At 38.0% G+C, this 20,656-nt stretch overlaps 1 protein-coding gene across 4 annotated transcripts in view; it reads left to right on the forward strand.

Annotated features, from left to right (window-relative positions):
- The window catches only part of LOC126285454 (mitogen-activated protein kinase-binding protein 1), an 855,827-nt gene that overhangs the window by 797,118 nt on the left and 38,053 nt on the right, over nt 1-20,656 (forward strand). For 2 of the 4 annotated variants that reach the window (XM_049984851.1, XM_049984853.1), the window contains exons 17-23: nt 2,318-2,436; nt 3,732-3,836; nt 6,389-6,510; nt 9,686-9,895; nt 10,834-10,940; nt 12,288-12,466; nt 16,205-16,316. In XM_049984851.1, coding sequence (XP_049840808.1) covers nt 2,318-2,436; nt 3,732-3,836; nt 6,389-6,510; nt 9,686-9,895; nt 10,834-10,940; nt 12,288-12,466; nt 16,205-16,316 — 954 coding nt within the window. The other 2 variants (XM_049984852.1, XM_049984854.1) reach the window with 2 other exon arrangements.

Consider the following 20,656-nt stretch of genomic DNA (forward strand, 5'->3'; position numbering starts at 1 on the left):
AGGAGCAGCCCTTCATTAAACAATGTAAAATTATAAAATTTCTTGCTGGTGAAGTAGTTCAAATGATGGAAATTTTTCAGAGATTGACCGCACAGTCTGGGGACAAACGTTTCTGAGGACCCTTGCATTTGTCTGGCATAAAGAGTTCAAAGGAGGACAGAAATGAATGGAGAATCAAGAAAACAGTCTCTGTCCTTGGACCAGTATTAAGGACAAAAGGAGTCACAGAGTTCAAGACATTCTTGAAGTCAATTGACGGGTGAGCGTATCAGAAATTACAGAATGGGTCAGAATAATTTATAGGAGCTGACAGTTAATCGTCACAGATGACATAAAGCTTGGTAAAGTTTGCGCCAAGTGGGTCCCCTACCTTTTGACTGCAGATCAGCAGTTAAGACATTTGGAGGTCTGTTTTGCAGCAAGGATTGTGAAAGAAGGTGATGCATTTTTCAGTCGGATCCTGAGTCAAAGCAAGCCTATGTGGAGTGGAGGAGGAAGGTTCTTTCCATGGTTTTCTTCAATTGGTTAGGCATTTTATTCATTGGTTTTGTACATGAATGATACACTATGTGATCAAAAGTATCCAGATACCCCCAAAAACATACGTTCTTCATATTAGGTGTATTGTGCTGCCATCTACTGCCAGGTATTCCATATCAGCAACCTCAGTAGTCATTAGACGTCATGAGAGAGCAGAATGGGGTCCTCCGCAGAACTCACGGACTCTGAATGTGGTCAGGCTATTGGGTGTTACTTGTCTCGTATATCTGCATTTCCACACTCCTAAACATCCTTGGTCCACAGTTTCTGATGTGATAGTGAAGTGGAGGGACACGTACAGTTCAAAAGCATACAGGCTGACCTCATCTGTTGAGTGACAGTGACTGCTGACAGTTGGAGAGGGTCGTAATGTATAATAGGAAGACATCTATCCGGACCCTCTCACACAGGAATTCCAGACTGCATCAGGATCACTACAAGAACTATGACAGTTAGAAGGGAGGTGAGAAAACTAGCATTTCTTGGTCAAGCAGCTGCAAACAAGCCACACATCATGCCAGTAAATACCAAATGACACTTCATTTGGTGTAAGGAGCATAAGCATTGGATAATTGAACAGTGGAAAAATGTTGTGTGGAATATGGTACACAATGTGGCAATCTGATGGCAGGGTGTGGGTAAGGCAAATGCCCAGTGAACATCATCTGCCATCATGTGTAGTGCCAACAGTAAAATTCGGAGCTGGTGGTGTTATGGTGTTGTCGTGTTTTTCATGGAGGGGGCTTGCAACCCTTGTTGTTTTGCGTGAAACTATCACAGCACAGGCCTACATTGATGTTTTAAGCACCTTCTTGCTTCCCACTGTTGAAGAGCAATTTGGGGATGGCGATTTCATCTTCCAATACAATCAATCACCTGTTCTTGATGCATGGCCTGCAGTGGAGTTGTTATACAACAATAACACCCCTATAATGGACTGACATGGACAGAGTCCTGACCTGAATCCTATAAAATACTTTTGGGATGTTTTGGAATGCGGAATTCATGCCAGGCCTTACCCACCGCCATTGATACCTCTCCTCAGTGCAACACTGTGAAGAATGAGCTGCCATTCCCAAGAAACTTTCCAGAACCTGATTGAATGCATACCTGGGAGAGTGGAAGCTCTCAAGGCTAAGGATGGGTGAACACCGTATTGAATTCCAGCATTACCAATGGAGGGTGCCATGAACTGTAAGTCATTTTCAGCCTGGTGTCCAGATACTTTTGATCACATAGTGTACACAATCAACACTGTGTACTGCTATGAGCTGTTGAATGAGATGAGGGCTGATATCACTGCAAAAGATGAAAACAACTGATTTGAGAGGGCATCCTCCTCCACAACGCTGCGAGGCCCCTTACTACATTTATAAGGCTCAAATCTTGAAGAAAAGCTCTAGACTCAACTTGATCGGACTAGACGTATTGCTCCACAATTTTCAATTGTTTGAGCCACTTAAAGAACCTCTGGGGGGGGGGGGGGGGGGGGCATGATTTGAAGATGAATAGGGCATGGAGGGACTCGTGCGTTAATTGGCTCTTGAGACAACTGGCTTCAGTGTTAAATGCTGAGAAAGAAAAACCATCATTTTCAATGGGAAAAAATGTTTCTAAAGCAGGAAACTGTGTGTGAAAACAGGTTACTTTTGCCTTTTGTTTTTTAGTTAATATTTTTTAAATAAAATCCGTTTTATATTTGATTTACTTTCATATTTCGTTGCAAATATTGAATTGCACATTAAAAAATAGTATACCATGACATTTAATAAAATAGATGTTGTAGATAAACGAGGAGACTCTGATGGTGGCTCCAAAGACAGCTCCATTGACAGTGGAACTGAGCTGAGGCAGTATTCAGATTTCAAGAGGGAAACAATGATAATATCAAAGCAGGTAGGTAATAACTTGTGCCTGTGTTTTGTCATGTAAATATAAAAGTTTTCTCTTGTTCTCACTAAGTGGGAAACATATTGGCTATTAGAAGACATTATTAATTTAATTAAATTGTGAATTTATGGATTTATTTTTGAGTTACTCTTCTCGGACTTATGAGGCTTTATTTTAATTGTGTCACCATAAACAATTCTTTCTAGTTAAAGAAGTAAGGAAGAGGAAATAAGGCTGTTAGAAATTGAAGTACACTGAAAATGAGTGTGTGTTTTGATTGTTTTGGGTGTCCAGTGGATGTCTTTGTGTCAGACAGATCACTGATGTAGTCAGATTTCTTGACACTAATGTGAATCACTTTCATTTCTGAGAGCATATGAGAAGTTTCTGAGAGCATATGAGAAGAATTTGTGCAAAAGCTGCTGCCGAAGTTTCGACCAATGCATGAAAGTACATGACAGTGTCTCTTTCACACAGACTGACTCTTCATATGACAAGTGAGCCTAATGTTTGTAAGAAATTGATAATTGAAAGTAAAATTTTGTGTATTTCGGCAGAGCAAAAAGTGGCACTCTACAACTTTTCCGTGATGAAAGGAACTGTGAATGAACAAATGAGAAGTAAAAAGCATGCACAGCATCTTTTTTGATAGAACAGCATTCAACAGAAAGTTCTTTGTCACATCTGACCATGCAATACTTTTGTAATATTTTATATTTAGGTATTCGTTTGTTTGGAAAAAGAAAATTGAGGTTAATGCTCAGAAATTTGAGGCTATATTTTACTATGAACCCATTCCATAATTCCAATCTTCAGTAAGACCAGACAAGGTCCCATGTGACTTATTTTTGTTCTTCACATAAAACATTATCTGAAAGGTAATCAGACTGGTGCCATCGAAGATATTAAAGTGGTCCCAACAAGAACAAGAACAGGAACATTATTTCTGCTTAATACATGCTGCAATTCTTTTACAATTGGCAGGAATGTTGGGTACTGTGCATGGACTCTAAAGTGTGCTACTATGAAAATTACAAAGTGCGTTTTAAGTTAATGTTGGTAAAAACATTTTTCCCATATCCAGCAGTGGATATCAAACAAGTGGTGGTGATTTTAGTGTGATTTTTTGCCAAAGAACACCTTAAAGCGTCACCATCATTGTTATGAAACATTTTTGCTATAACAACATACCCCTTCATTCTGTTGTAGATTTATTCCATAGTATGAATTCTAAGTAGCTATTTATTTCCATTAAACATTTCTTATGGAATATTTACCACATTGTTTTAATGTACTTACAGATAACAACAAGTAAGGTCACTGTATCCCGCTCATCTGATGGAATGGATCTGAGCCGAAGCAGACATTTAACAGATGATAGCAGCATTGGCAGTTATAAATATGAGGCAAGTTAAAATATGAGTAATGTAGTATTTATGATTATCATCAGTGAGGCAATAGTGTAAACTAAATGTAACAGTTTAGACAAGACATTTGTTATCTGTGGTTGTCAAAGTGCAAATAAGAGTGGAGATAAAAATTTTGGCATATTCTAATGGTGGACATGTTACTCATACACTTTAGATTGACACTTAAAGGGATCTTTAGGGGAAAAGCTGCTCTCACTCAGTTGTCGGATATTGTGCAGAGAGAATTTGATGATGCACTCTTTAATTGTTTGATGTCGTGTAAACATGATACCCGAAAATAAATTCCATTTTGATTATATTATAAATTGTCAGTTTGCTTTAGAGTTAATTGTAGTGATACAACAAAAATAAAAATTTATCAAAAAAATTAAAAAAATGAAGTTAAATAATTGTTATAGTTGCTACTGCAATAAGGTACTGTTTTTCTGTAAAGGTTGGAAGTATCTGACACATATATGAGGAGTACACGTATTGGTCATTCATGACTAAGCGGCGTGCTAGTTAGAAAAAGGCAGTAAATGACGGGGCGTCCTGGAAGAGCCGCATTGGCCAATTCTAACCAAATCCAAAAGCAAACGACTACAGCAATAAACAAAATTAGCTAATACTTTTTAATCAAGTAGGGCACCAACTTACTGTGGAGGCCCTGGACCAGGTGGACCATGAGTGGCTTACAGCCTTTGTTCGGCATCATCCAGTGACACTGGAAAACCTACTGCACTGGCGTGCTTGGCAGCAAAGGGTTGCCAAAACAGCCAGGGATAGAGTAGGAATAAATCAGTCTGATAGTCCTGGGTGCACTGCACTATTTGCACTACACTGTGCACTGTATTCCAAATGCTGATACCGAAAGGATGAACCGGGTATCTGGTATCAGACTTTGTACGCCTGTAGTCGATAGAAGCACCTTGAGGAGATGCAGCTTGGGAAGGTGGCATGGAAAAATGTGGTAGTATTCTTCTTGTTAAATGGACTGTGACAGAATGATGATGATGAGGGTGGGATGAGAATTCTGTGGTTCGCGCATACCCCGGCAAAATGTAGTGAACAATGGCATGAGCTCCTCGCTGCCAAGAGCGTGCTTTTCAGTCTGTGCAGTCCGTCATCTGCTGCTACAGGTGGAGGCAATGGCAGGAGTTACGACAATCGAGATTCTTCCTATTCATGTTGATGGAGGGTGGTGCAATCTGGAAACAAAGGAAGTCAAGACTTGAGTGATTGATAGCATACGAAGAAGATTGAAAATGTTAGTAAGATTCCATGTGATTTCCTTCTTCAGAGCTAGCTCAAGTTTGGTGAAGCTTTGATGATACAGCAGTAAAGAGTAGAATAGTCACGTTTGAAATCTGGTATTGCAGAAGGATGTTGAAGTTTTGGTAGTTGGGTAGAGTAACTAATGAAGAGTTACTGAATTGAATTGGAGAGAGACGGGCTTTAGGGCTCAACTTGATTGAAAGAAGGAATAGTGTGATTGGACACAATCTGAGGCACCAAAGAATGATTGTTAGTGGAGAGTAGTGTTGACTTCAGAAAACAGATTTAAGAATATGTAGTCTGCAGTAGTTACACTGACATGAAGAGGCTGGAACAGGATAAACCAGAGTAATGAGCAGCATCATCAACAACAACAACAAATATCTGAATCAGTTAGAGTCACTACTTACTCAAACTGTAGTTGCATAAGTTATGGCTTGTAAATAACAAAATGGTCTGTAAAAGTAATCTACAAATATGTAATTTTGAAATGGTTTGGGAAAAGGCTTATACAATAGTTAATTTTATGCCGTTCTATAAAAACTGTTTTGTGGGGTTTGAGATGAAGTGTAAAGGAACCTTTTAGACAGCACTTGAATAGAATCGTAGTGAAGAAGAAGACAGAAACGTTAGGGAGATAGAATGAAAGTGATTTTTGTAGCTACCTTAGCATTAAGCATTGAATTATTTTTAAGAATTCTCAATATAAGGCATTTATATACAAGCAAGGAGGAAAAGTACACACATCCATAATTATTCTTGCTGTCTAAATCAGTGTGTATATTCCATTAAATCCTAGCAGATTTTTAATATGGTTTTTATTTTGTTACATATGAATGGTAAGGTTTAAGTTTGAATGATAGAGTTGCTTTGTTGGGGTTGCAGCTTTCTATTTGTTCTGCTCTTATTTCATTTTGTAGTAATTTTTAATTACTCTCTCTAATTTATTATTGTCACATAAGTGTATACAGTTATTACAATTATTCTGTTTCAGATCAGCCCTCTTATATCTCAAATGACACTGTGATGTGATAGAATAGTTGTGTTATTAAATAATCTAGCATTGAATGCTATTCCTTAAATACTGTGTGGTATTCATAAATGTGCAGCGTTGCACTAGAATTCGTTCACTTGCACCTGTGTATCAAAGCTAGGCATTTAAATAAATCACAAAATAGATTTGTCACTTTGTAGGCTGTGGAATTATTAAATACAGTTACAAATATTGAAAATAGATTCGGTAATTCTTACTATTATATATTTATCTGGTGTAGGATATGGAGAGCACTGAACATGATGGTGATGTTGAAGATTATTCTGAAGGAGAAGGGGAATCCACAGAGCCTGAACAGACGCAAAGGCTCATTTATTATCCACCAGCAGAAGAAACTGGCAGGTAATTCCTACTTTTCCGTGGCAGCCAGCAACTATGATTTGTGTGATTGTCTCCTCATACTGCAGTGTTTATGAGCATTGGTTTTACAAAGTAATAGAATATTGTGCATGTAAATACACAGACTGAGAAATAGGAAAAAAATAAACTTAGTACTGAACAAAGTTATAAGCATGGTCACAATAGGAAATTTTTTCTCCTTAGACATGTTTTCCGAAATGCTAAATTGCAGTGCTACTGACCAGAGTATTGAAAGTTTGATCTTGAAGACAGAACACAGATAGTAGTTCACTTGAAGTTACTCATACAGTTTTTCTGTTTAAATTCATCCAATTATTGAAAACACTTTCAAATTTGAATCACACACACACACCTCTACACTCTTTGCATTGTTCTGTCATGTTTGCCAATTGCAAAACTCCAAACACTTGAAACAACATTTACGAACAGACACACTTTTTTTCATATATAGTTTCCAATTAATTCAAAAGAAATGATGTTGAGGCACATGTGAGATGAACCTGTCACTACCACCTCTCCACCCACAAGAAAGGAATTGTAGTTTCTTTCAGGTTTCCTCTTATATATGCTGTACTCAAATCACCAAAGACAGCAAGATAACGATGTTTTTAGGAGAGCAAGGAATTTCATCATTAACATCATTTGACAACTGCAATTTTATTTGCTCCTTCTTCAAGCTTCCTACATCATCTTGGTCCTCTCACTGCGATATCAGTCTTAAAATTTCTATCCAACATATTTTTGATCTTCCTGCTCACATTGTCACTACAATTTCTCTCTCCAGATCAACTTGAGCTGTCCTTGTTGGTTCCATCCTTAATTTGTGCCCAAATGCTATGAGTGCAGATAATCTGACTTGCTATAGTAGTGCTGTCTTAATCCAAGCCATCCATCTCATCTCTTCATTACTTAATTTGTGCAGTTTTGTTTTTTGTATGGTGCGCTTCATCACAGAAGTGTGTAGTCACTCTTTGCAAGGGTGCATGTTTTCTAAGGCATCTGTAAGGACTATTTTGAAATAGGTGTCGTGTATAACTGATTTTGATTGTATTGCCAACTCAGAATTCCGTAGCAGTGGTCTAAAATGTTGGTAGAAACACAGGCTTTTCTCAACTCGATTTGCAACCTTATTGATGAGTATATTGCCCTGAGAAGTTACATTTCAAAGGGACCTGATTCTATTATATTTTCTTGAGCTCAAATTCAATCTCATTTGAGCTTGAATTTGTAAACATTGAAAGGAGTAGTTGTTCATATTTGTATTGTTCAGACTTTAACAGTCATGACTAATTTTTCTAAGTATGTATTCCCAACTTAAAATGTTTGCTATTTTCAATTAATCTCAGTCTCCCAAGGAAAAAATGGCTAAATGGTCTCAAGAAGTTGTGTAGATAAATAAGTCATCCCCATGTGTCATAATGTCTTTTCATCAAGTTAGTTCCTTTGTAGTGTCAGTAATGATTTGTAAATAACCTCCTTCCCACAGTGTCTAAGAGAAAAGTCCTCCATATATTTTAGTGCCAGCAGCTATAATAATTTTTACTAGACTGGGTTTTAGGAGAGAACTATTAATGAAATACCTTGTAACAGTTCTAGTTTCAGTTGATTGTTGTTAATAAAAAATAATCCTCAGGAATATTCCTAAATGAATTTGGATTCACTTGAGGTATCGAATGTAAGCATTGTATACTATTTTCTGTTAATTACTAGACCTACCGTTAGATAAATTTTCTTATGATCATGGTTGATTTGGTGCACTGATTAAGCACTGACTCCTGTCCCCCCCCCCCCCCCCCCCCCCAACTTTTATGAAACAGCGACTTTCACAAACAACTACTGCAGCAATATTGACCCTTTCGGTCATAATATTTAGCCACTTGTTAACTCACATTTTAGAAGAATAATGCTCCCAGCTTTTGAAGTTTAATAAAAAACACAAGACATATTTTTTTCCTTTAGTAGAAACAATTAACCAGTTATGTTAATTATTTGTGTAGTGTCACCACGTTGTTCATTATTTGATATACATTATTTTTCCTCAATTGCTTTTAAAGAAAAACAAAACCTACTGAAACACCAAACACAATTGATAATACATAGTTAAAGCCATTCATAGAAGATAGTGCCTCTGCAGGCCAGTAGGGGCAGAAGGGCAGCAACTTGTTTTAATTGTTAAATACTTGATACGTAAAATACTTGATATGTAAAAATACTTCCAGGGTGATATGTAAAGGTATTAAAATTTGTGTACACAAGTATAAAAAGTTCACAAAGGTCATAAAAGTTCTATTTATTGGTCCTACTTGTGTCATCGGCAGAAAAATTAGCCCTTTGGCTAACATTTCTGTAGATAGTGAAGAATAAGAGATGCATGCTGTTGCTCCCCCTGCTGGTGCTACAGATCACCTTAAAGCTGACCCAGTTTAAGATAAAAAATTGTTCCCATTTTGCAGTTTGTGTTGTGCCTTTTCCGTTAAGTAAGTTTTTATCACATGACTGATTTGGGTCATAGAATACCTGATTATTAGGCAGGAATACATTTGCAAATTGCTGGAAGTGTTGTGTACCAATAACATTTACGTACTATTTGAGAAAATTGAAGGTTTGGATAACTTCTGTTAATGGCAGCAACACTGTGGTACCAATAAAAGTTGCCAAAGTGATAAAATAATTGTACTGTGTGTTTCTTACCAAAAAAATTTAATTTTGTGTTACTCATTTCATTTCATATTTATTGCTCTGCCAAATGACAGAGAGAGCCCTTCAGTTGTGTGAGTTATTCCTGATACACACATTTATCTGGATTGCATGATATACTTATGGATGTGATTTGTAGTCAGACTTTATTCCCAACACATTATACATATTTATTAGTTTTGCAGTTGATTGATGCTTTAAGTGTGTGGAAAGTAGATGTCACAGTTGGCTCCTATGTTGCTGTCCTTATAGTTGACCATAACAAGCACCATAAGTGATAGTGCAAGACTAATACAAGAGACTCTCCTACAAAGTTTTCATTGTGTATTAACTGTGATTCATAATTAATCAGTTTCTGTAAAAGATTACCATTCTTTAGTGTGAAGCATTTTACTCGTAGCTGAATGTTGAACCCAGTGTGTAGTTCAATAGTATTATTCCAATGATTTCCTATGCATAGTGACTACACAGTCAATGCAATGGATGTGGAGGAACTTCGCCGTTCCCAGCGGAAGCATAAGAGGAGTCAGCGGCCTGAGCACCTTGCCCCTCTCTCTGTCTCAGCATCAGTATCTGGCAGTCAGGATAGTGATGACGACGATGAGGAGGGGGCATCAACTCCCGGAACAGAGAATGTTGACAAGAACATTGCCTCCTTGTTGTCAGCAAGGTAATTATTAATTTTAGTAAATATTTGCTTTAGAGGAAAGATAAATAGCCTGAATCACTAATTAACGACAATAAGGAAAGGGCAGATTGGTACTCATTATGTAGAGGAGACACTGAGTCACAAATGAGAACAGTGAAAAAGAATGCTAGAAACTTAATAGTAATGTAGCGTAGGTATCAACTTCCACTTAGGTTTTCTGATTATACATGACATTACTTCTACCACTTGTTTTATGTCCCCTATTTATGAGAATATTTAAAAGTACAGAAGCCACTTTTGATGTACTAAATGTAATTTTTAAGATGGTGTTTCATGAGGATCTTTTTATCACTTTGATTTTTTTAACCTATTTATTTTAGGTATTGAGCTACATTCATGTGTCTATTCCCTTCTGTTTTTTATTTCTTGCTATCATTTGTCTAATCAAATGGATTTAAGCACTATGGGACTTAACATATGAGGTCTTCAGTCCCCTATTTGTGTAATCAATGAATTTATTTTCTGAGGAAACAAATTTCATGGTAAGCCCAAAGATACAGATCAAAGTTTTTACAGTGGTTGAGTAATAAAATTGGGATAAAGATGCAGGAAGCACAGCACACTGTTATTTGCTGACTAGATAACATTAGTGTCTACATAGCTTTCAAGGCCATAAATGTTAAAGTATTCTATTATGTTAGAAATATTTTTAATTGCTGCACAAATGGGTTTGGTAATGCAGTTAATTCTTCTTTTATGAAGTGCTCCTGTATATACCTCAAAATGTGAAAAATGATAGTTTGATGAGCTGCATTAGTCATTAGCTTAGAGAAGAGAAGCCAAAAGAATCATCTTGTGTAGCACTTTCTTGTTATTGAAGCACACTGCAATTTGACATTTATTTTTCAATGCTCTTTGGAAGCAATGTGATACAACCATTATTTTGTTCCATATTATAGTACCGAGAGCCTTGATAGAGTTGGCCGCCGAGAAAGCTTCCTCAAAAACACATTTGAGTCATTAAGTGGCATGGAGCAGGATGCAGAAAGAGTCAGTAAAGACCAAGGTAATAATCAATGGACCTTTGTTTTTAAACTAGTTTGCTGTTTTTATTTATGTGATACCATAAATTTTTTAAGAAATGGAGTCAATTTGGGAGTATAATCTGGAAGAAATTGCTGACCATAAATCTTTAACCTATTTGGATGCTCAGAAGTAACTCTTTTAGGAAGAAAGTGTTGTTCATAGTAATATGAGTAGGTCCACACACATTTCTAGTTTTCTTATCTAACTCTGTAATATTTCAATGTAGGTAGCAGATGATTATTAGTGTCCTAATCAAAACCGATTGTGGGTAACCAATAAACAATTTTAAAAGTAAGTAGAGGATAGATGTACACAAAAATGGGGTCATCACCAGTTTCATCGAAGAAAATAAAAGAAACAGACTCTTAAATATACGCAAAGCTCTGCTCATCCAAATAGACAGAGTTTAAATTGTTCTGAATTTTTTCTCCTTTCAGAGCTTACTTCATCATCCTCCCTCCCCTCCCTCCATTCTAATTGTGTTGCTTGTATTTCCATCTTGACTTGGTGAATGATCTCTGTGTTCAGTCAATCCAGTTCCATCCACCCAATATATCTGCACAGTACCTGCTTTGTGCGCATATATTCATTTATATCTGAATTTATTTTCAATTACAATGTTATAACAATACTTTGAAAAGGAAAGTTGCCGCTCATCATAACTGAAACCACACTGCAAGCAACAGCACCAGTGCATGATGAGAATGGCCTCCTCCTTACCCGCACTCAGTCACTACTCCCATCATGCACTGGTGCTGCTGTTCGCAGTGTGGTTTGCGCTGCCTACGTGAGTTACATCAGCATCTCCGCTATATGGTGAGTGGCAACTTTTCTTTTCAAAACATTGTTATATTTCATCCTGGATTTTCATTGTTTAACAATGCCATAACCCATTCTCATGTATTTCTGCAGCTGGTTTTCAAGAAAACTTCCCTCAAGTAACTCCCTTGAAGGAGGCAAAATTTCAGTGCTGTCAATATATGCCTTTAAAAAGTGAACTTTCGTAACTATTTGTTCCTTGTGCTTGGAGGAAAGTTGAATAATTTAGGATAGATTAAAAAGGACACTCAGGTCATTCAAACTCAAAGATAAGAGGATTTCATGTGTTGTGTGGATTGAGAAATGACAATGTTATTTTGCCTGTTAGGGCATAATATTACATTCAGCTCCTGCCATCTTTTTATGCATTGCCCTTGTTTCTCATTCACTTGTTCCTTCCAGCAAAAACAGCCCATGTTCCTTAATTTGTGCTTCGCACAATTTTTGATTCACCTTCAGTGACAATAGTAAACATTTCCTGTATCTGATCATGTGATTTGTTTGTCAGGTGGAACCAGCATCTCGTCTCAATTTCTAGTCCGCACTAACCAGACAGGAATAACACCTGCTTTGAGAAATGTAGCGGTAATCAATGCAGCAAAGCAGGCACGAACTGACTCTGAAACAGTTCGAAAGAGAGAGGAACTGCAGCGTCGCATAGAGGAAACGCGTCGAAAACTTCAGAATGTAAGTAATGGTTGACCATTTTACTGACTACATAATTTCAGTGTCAGAATCGTAGCAGTCTACTATAACCTGTGGCAGTTTCTATTTCATATACTACAGGCATGTGCTTCACCAAAATAATTAATTAGGCAGCTTGCAGATTATAGCTGTAGAAGTTAAGTAGGAGTTACTTGCTGTTTCACAGTAAGTGAAACTGTTTTGTTTGTGATTGATGTAGTTATTACTTCAACTGCAGTTGCCACCTTATGATGTTACTTTTTTGATCTGTGGTATTCTGTACTTTTTTAAAATGTTTTCTAACTTATTGGTCATAATTTGCCTACAGATGACTTGCGAGATTTGTGGCATGCCTGTCCCAACAACAGAGCAACAATATGTAAAAGTTCAACAGGAAGCTTTACAAATGACAGAAGGGATAGGGGGGGGGGGAGACATGATGTGAGAGAAGGGGGGAGGGTGAGATTAGAGTATCTACCCCGAAAGAAAAGGAGGAGACTGCTTTCAGTGTGTGTTTAATTAACAATATCCATAAATGTGCTTACAGGCAGTAATTACCAAGATACAAACTGTTCACAAAGTTGCTGTGCAGTTAAAACACATATTGGGGATGACATCCTTAGGTGGCTATACAAGTCTGAACCTGCTTAATTTTATTAGAATACACTTCCTGCAGATCTAATTGTGATATGCTTCTCATTGCACAGTTGCTTTAGTTTTTAAGTCACAGAGCATGTGTTGGCGAATACAGTACACAGCAGATTTTGCTGGAGTAAGGTCTGGCAAGTGAGGGGGCCATAGGCTTTTTGAGGCAGAATTGTCCCTAAAAAATAAAAACTCTTTCACAAGAGGGATAGTATTAGCAGTTTTGCGTGTAGTAGTATCATCTTGTTGAAACCATTTCATCTTCCTTTTCTGGCCAATGAAATTGTAGATCATTAAACAATAACATTCACTGTTCACAGTTTCTTCGATTAATAATAAAGGTCCAGTAATACACCATCTCTGTACTGCTACCTTCACCCCAATTTTCTGATCTCACGGTGAAATTTCAAGCACAGCATGACAATTCTGTACCAGGGCTCCTCTGTACAGAAGGTGACATTACTGATACTCCTCCCAACAAAATATGCAAACCATTCACAGTAATGGATTCCCTTTTTTCAAGATCCGCATCTTTCAATTCTTACATTGCTGCCACTTTATACAGGAACAATTTCAGTGTTTGTGTAACTGGATTATGTGTGGTTGCAAGGCCTAAACCTTTTTCTTGTGCCAACTTGTGTATTGATTTTGCCAGTTCTGCTGTATAAACTCAGAAATATCCGAAAACTTCAGTATGTTCAGTGTAGAAGGCCTTCCAATTTCTTTGACATCTACCAGGTGCAGAAGTATGAAACCGTCATTTTGGTGGCGATAATGACACAACTGTTGTTTGAAATTGATAAACAATATTTTATTCAAAATAGTCTCCATGCTATTTATACATTTCTCCCACCACTCCAGCAGGCTATGAATGCCACACACAAAAAAAAAAAAAAAAAAACAGTACTACTTTCAAAGCGAACCAGTCAGCAAGCCATTTTCATACTAATTGAAGTGTTGTTCAGTGAGAGTGTGTCCGAGTGATGCAAATGGATGATAATCAGGTGGAGCCAAGTCTGGAGAATAAGCCTCATGACCTACTATTTCGTAACTGAACACCTCGATCGTTTCCCTGACCCGTTTTGCTGTGTGTAATGGGGTGTTATCATGGAGCAATATGACTTTGTGATGCCTTTTTCCATATTCCAGTCATTTTTCACAAAATACTCATTTAAATTGGTCATTTGCTGTTGGTAGTGATCAGTTTCACCAGATTTTAGCACATCATAATAGACAACACCCTTCAGATACCACCAAACACAGACCATTGTCTTCTTTCCAAAGCAATTTGGTCTTGCAGTGTTGATGGTTTGCCTGGATGCACTCATGATTTATGACACTTAGGATTCTGAAAATTATCCATATTTTGATGGAGAAACGACTTCCTTTTGTATCTGGCGAGCAGTATTCCGAAAGTGGTTTTTTGATTTGCTTGCTGTCTTTCATTCAATTTATGTGGAATCCACTTTCCCACTTTTTGCTCATTCCCATAGCTTTCAATTGAAGTGAAATGGCTTTCTGCATCACATTCAGTTGTTTTGCGAGTTGCTATTGAGTTTGAGTATCATCTTCATCCAATAAGGCCTGTGATTCGTTGTCTTTGCACTTTTTCAGTGGTTTCCCATGCTCATCGTTTCTCATATCAAAATCACCACTTTTGAATGTTTTGAACCACTCTGAACCCTGTGTTTTCCCAAGAGTGTGTTAGCCGAAATCTTCGACAAGCATTTGATGAAATTCTGTAGCAGTTTTCTTCAAATGATAACAGAAAACCAATGCTGTCTGCAAATCGTAGCCTCTAGGCACAAAACTCTACATGTTTATGGTTTTGAAACAGATGTATGGAACTTGCGCTACTGCATGTTGACATTTGTCATCAGCCGTTACAGGAAGCAGATGGCACAGCAGATGCAGTCTCTCAGGCCCTACACTGACGGCTAGCACCGTCTATAGGGAAATTTGAGTTTAATGCTTCTACACCTGGTAACACTGGGCATCTCTCTCGAAATTTCTCAGTAAGTTGATGAACTGCACTGCAATGAGGTCTGTTTCCAGTACTTTTTCAACAGCTACCTTCTGCACGAAATCTGTCTATTTATCACCTAATTGCAAAATATGTACCTCAGTTGAAAGCACCATAATTTAAAAACAACTTGAAAATTTAAAAACTAGTTGAATATATAAACACTAAATATCGCATTAAGTAGCTTTCATCGACTGAACAAACAGTTAAATGTTATCTAACTGTAGAAAGAATTAAAAAAACAATTGCACATCAATGGAAAAAAAACAGTTCTGCCAACTTAGCTTTGAACTTTGAACAAAATGCACAGTGAATTTTCAGACACTCTGTGCTACATATATTAGTATAAGGAGATACTGACACTGTGAAAAGTTTGAAGTTTTGATCCCATGGCACTACACAAACTCCAGGAAAAAATATTATACCCAGAGGATATTGTTTAAATGATTAAACCAGACTGTACCGCAGGATAACAAAACAAAGGTACTGGCAGGGTATACCACATTAGATTTTCCTAAGCAATAAAGCATCAGAATTGAACACTAAAGATAAGGCTTTACGATTTAGATGCTGACAAAATAAGAGAGTGCAAGCATTATTCTTAAACAAAAGTCAATGTTCAATTGTCCCTAGACATTTAATAAATGATGATGCTCCACCTCCCTGTTAAAATGAAAAGGTAATGATATTCTCACATATTCTCACTTTGGCCTGGAAATCAGTCAGCTGTATTCAATATAGTAAGTTTTACATATTTTCTTTTGTGGATTCATACTTGCAGTTTGTTTACTGATGTGAAGCACATTTTTCACATCTGAAATATGTTGTACAATGTACAAAGGCTAGTGATATTTTGTTAAATGAAGCAGACCCATTCCTAGGTTACAGAAGATGTTGTTCCCACTAACTATAAATTTTATAACTTTTAGTCTATTGCTAGTGATTGTCATGTTACGAGAAAAAACTTTTTTCTAGTTATGTTTGATATATATTTGACTAAGAGTTGACAATTGTCATTTGTCACATGTCACACTAAGTTATGCCTTAGTACTAATACTAAATTTCTGGTGCAGGTAGGGCATCGCTCCAACTTGAAAACCAGCCAGAGTACAACAGATCTGAGCCATCTACCAGATAAGAATTTCCGGCCAACAGGCCTGGCACAACGCTACACATCTGCAGGAGGTAAAAGATATGCTACAGTCATCCGCCATAGGATGAGCATTACACTCCAGTCTGAAACGACTAAACCACTTCTGTCACTCCCACCACAGACGTTACTGACTGGTCCTCATAGTGTTCTCTCAAAATTCTACACACAGCCCAACCATCCCCCAACATATCCTTATCCAGAAAGTCCTCTAGCATCATCAGCAACACTGTGCAAATACATGCCTTCATCAGCAAGATCTACAGACAAGAGTTCTGTTGGAAAAACAGATCTGGGTAGAACCCAGTCTTATCTACCGGCAAAGGATTCTCCTCAACAAACTATTGTGAATGGCCCAACTTCAGCTAAATCAAAGAGAACAAATTCAAATCTCATTTCAAACAAATCAGCCATCTACCATACTTTGCCCATTGTCAAGAGAACACCAAAGCTCTTGAGCTTACCTATGGATAGAGATTCTTTGGAAATTGACACGCCACCTTGTGGTATAGTTACAACTCCTCCAAAAAGTCCTGGTATTCTGAAACGTATAAACACTCTTGCCTCTTCAGGTGATGACAATGTTGAGATATCTGATGCTATTATTAATACTGCATCGTGTTCTATTAACATAACTACTAATAATGCTGTTGATGCTACTGCCACTGTTAGTACTGCTAACACTGCTGCCACCACTCCTACTAACACGACTGCTGCAATCACTGCAACTACTAAAATCTTTAATGCTGTTAGAAACAACTCCTGTAATACAGCTAATGAGACAAAAAGTCAGGCCAAGACTAAACCACCGTGTTCTCCCAGTAAGCGTCCTGTATTCTTGAATCTGACTTCGAATATCGGCACCAGCAAATTGCGTCAAGGCAGAGCAGTGAAGCCCTCCTCTGTGAATTATTCTCTGCCAGAATCACCAGTCTGTGATGAGTTGAACTCACCCACTGCACTATTTCAAAATTTAACAGATTCAGAGTCAGCTGCTAGACATAGCAAGCTTCTGCAGACAAGGCGATCTTGTAGCTACTTCATTGATCTTAATACTCTTTCAGATAAGGACCAGGAATTTAAGAAAGATGCTAAAGTAGTGGCAGCAAAGTCATCAGAATCTTTGCCAGCAACAATTGGACAAACAAATGCTTCTAGCTCAGAGAACCTTTTGGATAGTTGTGATGAGGAAGACGATGGAGCTGGAAACTTCAGTTCAGATTCTCTGGAAGAACCTAGTGAGTTCAGTAGCCGCACTCCTCGTCGTTGTGTAAGTGATTATCAGATATTTACGAAGCCACACAGACAGTACATGGAGAGGCGTCTGTCAAGTGCTGCTGATCGCCACAAAGGACTAACTTCTTGCAGCCAAGAAAGCATCCTCTCAGATACCAGTGGTCAACTGTCTAGTTCAGGAGACATACTGGAAATGTGTGAAGAAGAACAGGACCGCCACAGCAGTGCGAGCTTCTTCCTTTCTTTGCGACATGGCACCAGTCAGGAAAGTATACTTGGAGAAGACTGCACGCAGCCCAGATACAGACGAGACTCTTGTCGGAGTACGGAAGGTATACTAGAGACGGGAGATTTCCATCACAGAGAACTGCAAGCTCGTCACAGAGATTCTTGTCAAAGCACAGAGAGTGTTTTAACAGATGACAGTGATTTCCAAAGAGGAGAAAGTTGTGGTTTTGTCAATAAAGGATTTGGCATAGCTGCCGGTGTGTACAGTAGACAGTGTAGAGGTTCAATTCCACCAAGTTTGGAACGTCAGGAAAATCCCAGTGACTCTGTAGAAGAAAATAGACATCGCACTATATTCCGTACAAGAAGTTTGCAAGACACTAGATCAAAAACTTTGGTTGTGGAAACCACAGGACTGACAGTTTACAGCAAGCCACCAATAGCACCCAGTAGTAGGCCACAGACACCATCTAAACGAGTGATGAAAGGAGAAAATCTGATGTCACAGTTTTCAGAACCAACTAAACCTCCCATACCGACATACAGAAAAAATTCGTACCCCAGGAGTAGGCCACAAACTCCTACCTCCATCATAATACAACCTCAGATCAAAATGGCAGTTGAAGGTTCAGATTTAAATGGACCACCACTTTCACCATCCTATATGAACACAAGAGCATCTGACAGTTGCCAGGAATCCCCTTGTAACTCATTATCTGAAGAATCTAAACCAAAGAGCAACCTCGGTTCCTACAGACCTCCCACTGCACCAAAGCCCGTTGGCAAAATAGCTCACAAGCCTCCCCCAAAACCACGGCAAAAACCACCGCCACATTCTGTAGCACGAGAAAATGTGACAAAATTAGATGTCGGCAGAAATTCGGATGGGGATAATGGCAGCACCTTAACCAACCAGACAAACAATGAGAGAAAATCGTTGAGCATAATGAACAGTAGTGAAAATGAAAGACAGTTGAGTGATGGTGAAAACACAATTAAAAACTTAAGTGATACTGCAAATCTCATTAAGCGTTTATCGGGCCAACTTAAAGAAACTATGAGAAACAAAGTAGGGAAGCAAACTGAGACAAAGGGAGAGATTGGAGGTACAGATGCTGGATGTGTCAAAATTCGACCCAGTCAAAGGCCAGATGTGATCCCTTCTGTAGGAGTGAAACTTCTCAGGAAGAGCTTTGAAAATGTTTTGGAGGATGCAGAAGTGTCTGATCTGGAAGAGGATAGCTTCCCTATGGCTGGAGGTGGTTCTGGTTCATCAACACCTGCCACATCCTCTTCTGCTGCCAACTCCCCCAAACGGGCTTGGCCACCAGCATCGAGGGCACCTGTCCAGCGTCACCATCTGGCCAAGCAGTTGCTTCCCTCGAAGTACAGTGCAGGTACCCTCCACCCTGGCAATGCTCCCCAGTAGCCTTGCATGTATATCTTGAGCTTGTCCAGGCACACCAGTGGCAGCTAATTGCATGAATAATAAAGATGTTAATATAGGGCCATATTCATACAGTCACCATTAAGATTCATTTGTAGTGACACTGAAATAAAATTTTAATGTTTATTGCTGGTGTCCAGCTTAAAATGTTGGTGACTCAGTATTGAATTTAAATATGACAGAAAAGTATGTGCTTTCAAAAGAGTAAGTATCAATTAAAATAAGATTTTTTCCCACCGTAAAGTATCCACAAATTTTGCTAAAGTGTACAATATCTTAATCAGATTAGATTCTATATTAACCAGATTGGTGTACAGGAAAAACGGTATCTCTACACATCCACAGCACTGATGGTCTGATCTCCAGCCCATGAGGTGGTGTACAAAGGAAGCAAACACATACAGAACATTACAAACAATCATCATCGTCACGCTATGTTAGTTAGTGAGATGGAAAGAGCACTTTACAGGCACAATGAGAAACATTCTCTGCTGTCCTCTTCACACTTTTTAATAGGGTTTAGATAAAACCATAGTTGTTAAAATCCATCTCTCAGAGTGCATGTATGTAAATAAATTAATGGATGCAATGATATGATGGAAGACAACCATCAGTCTACAGAAAGCACTGTTGATGGTTTCGTGGGTCGGTGAGTGAGATATTGGGCAAAGTAATTCAGCTTTTCAACTTGTGAACTTTGCACACCTAATCTTTGTCTCAGATAGAAAACATTGGGGGAAGTTTGATGCAGATCCCAACCCAGCTCTCCCCCCTTGTTTTGTATGTCCAAACACCTTACCACACCAGCTGCGGTAATCCTTCAGCATTCGCTTGGCATACGCAATACAGCTGTCGTACACTGTGACACCCACCCATCCGCCCATTGAGTTGATCACCATTGGGAGTAACCAAATTATCTTCAAATTCTTTTCAAAATTTGCTGATGCAGTGATGAATTAGTACTCACAAGATGGGATTAATTTTTGGAAACCATCTATACAGTGATGTAGGTTGAGAGCCCAGGTATTACACCCTACAACTATTCATCCTGGTGGGCCATCGGTTGTGGGTAAGTGATGAAAAAAATTTTGAAATTTTGTGTGATGCTCTACAGCTTTAAAAAAATAGTGTTTTACAAACTGGTCGCATAGTGTAGTGGTTATAATATTAGCCTGATATGCAAGAGGTTTGAATCTCATTAGGTGCTTTGAATCTTATATATTAAAATGTATATTAAAATAAGTTTAATAATTACTTTTATTCAGTTAATAGATTTTAAATGCTTCCAGAATGAAATTTTCACTCTACAGTTGAGTGTGCACTGGAAAACGAATGATGGGAATTAAAAATGAGAGCAATTGAGAAACCTAATATGGTGATTAGAATGATGTTACAAAGAAATAGAAATTAATATGTTTCAACCAAATAATTGAATAAAAATAATTATCAAAATAATTTTCATTA

The sequence above is a fragment of the Schistocerca gregaria genome, chromosome 8, assembly GCF_023897955.1.
Source record: "Schistocerca gregaria isolate iqSchGreg1 chromosome 8, iqSchGreg1.2, whole genome shotgun sequence".
Taxonomy (NCBI): Eukaryota; Metazoa; Arthropoda; class Insecta; order Orthoptera; family Acrididae; genus Schistocerca; species Schistocerca gregaria.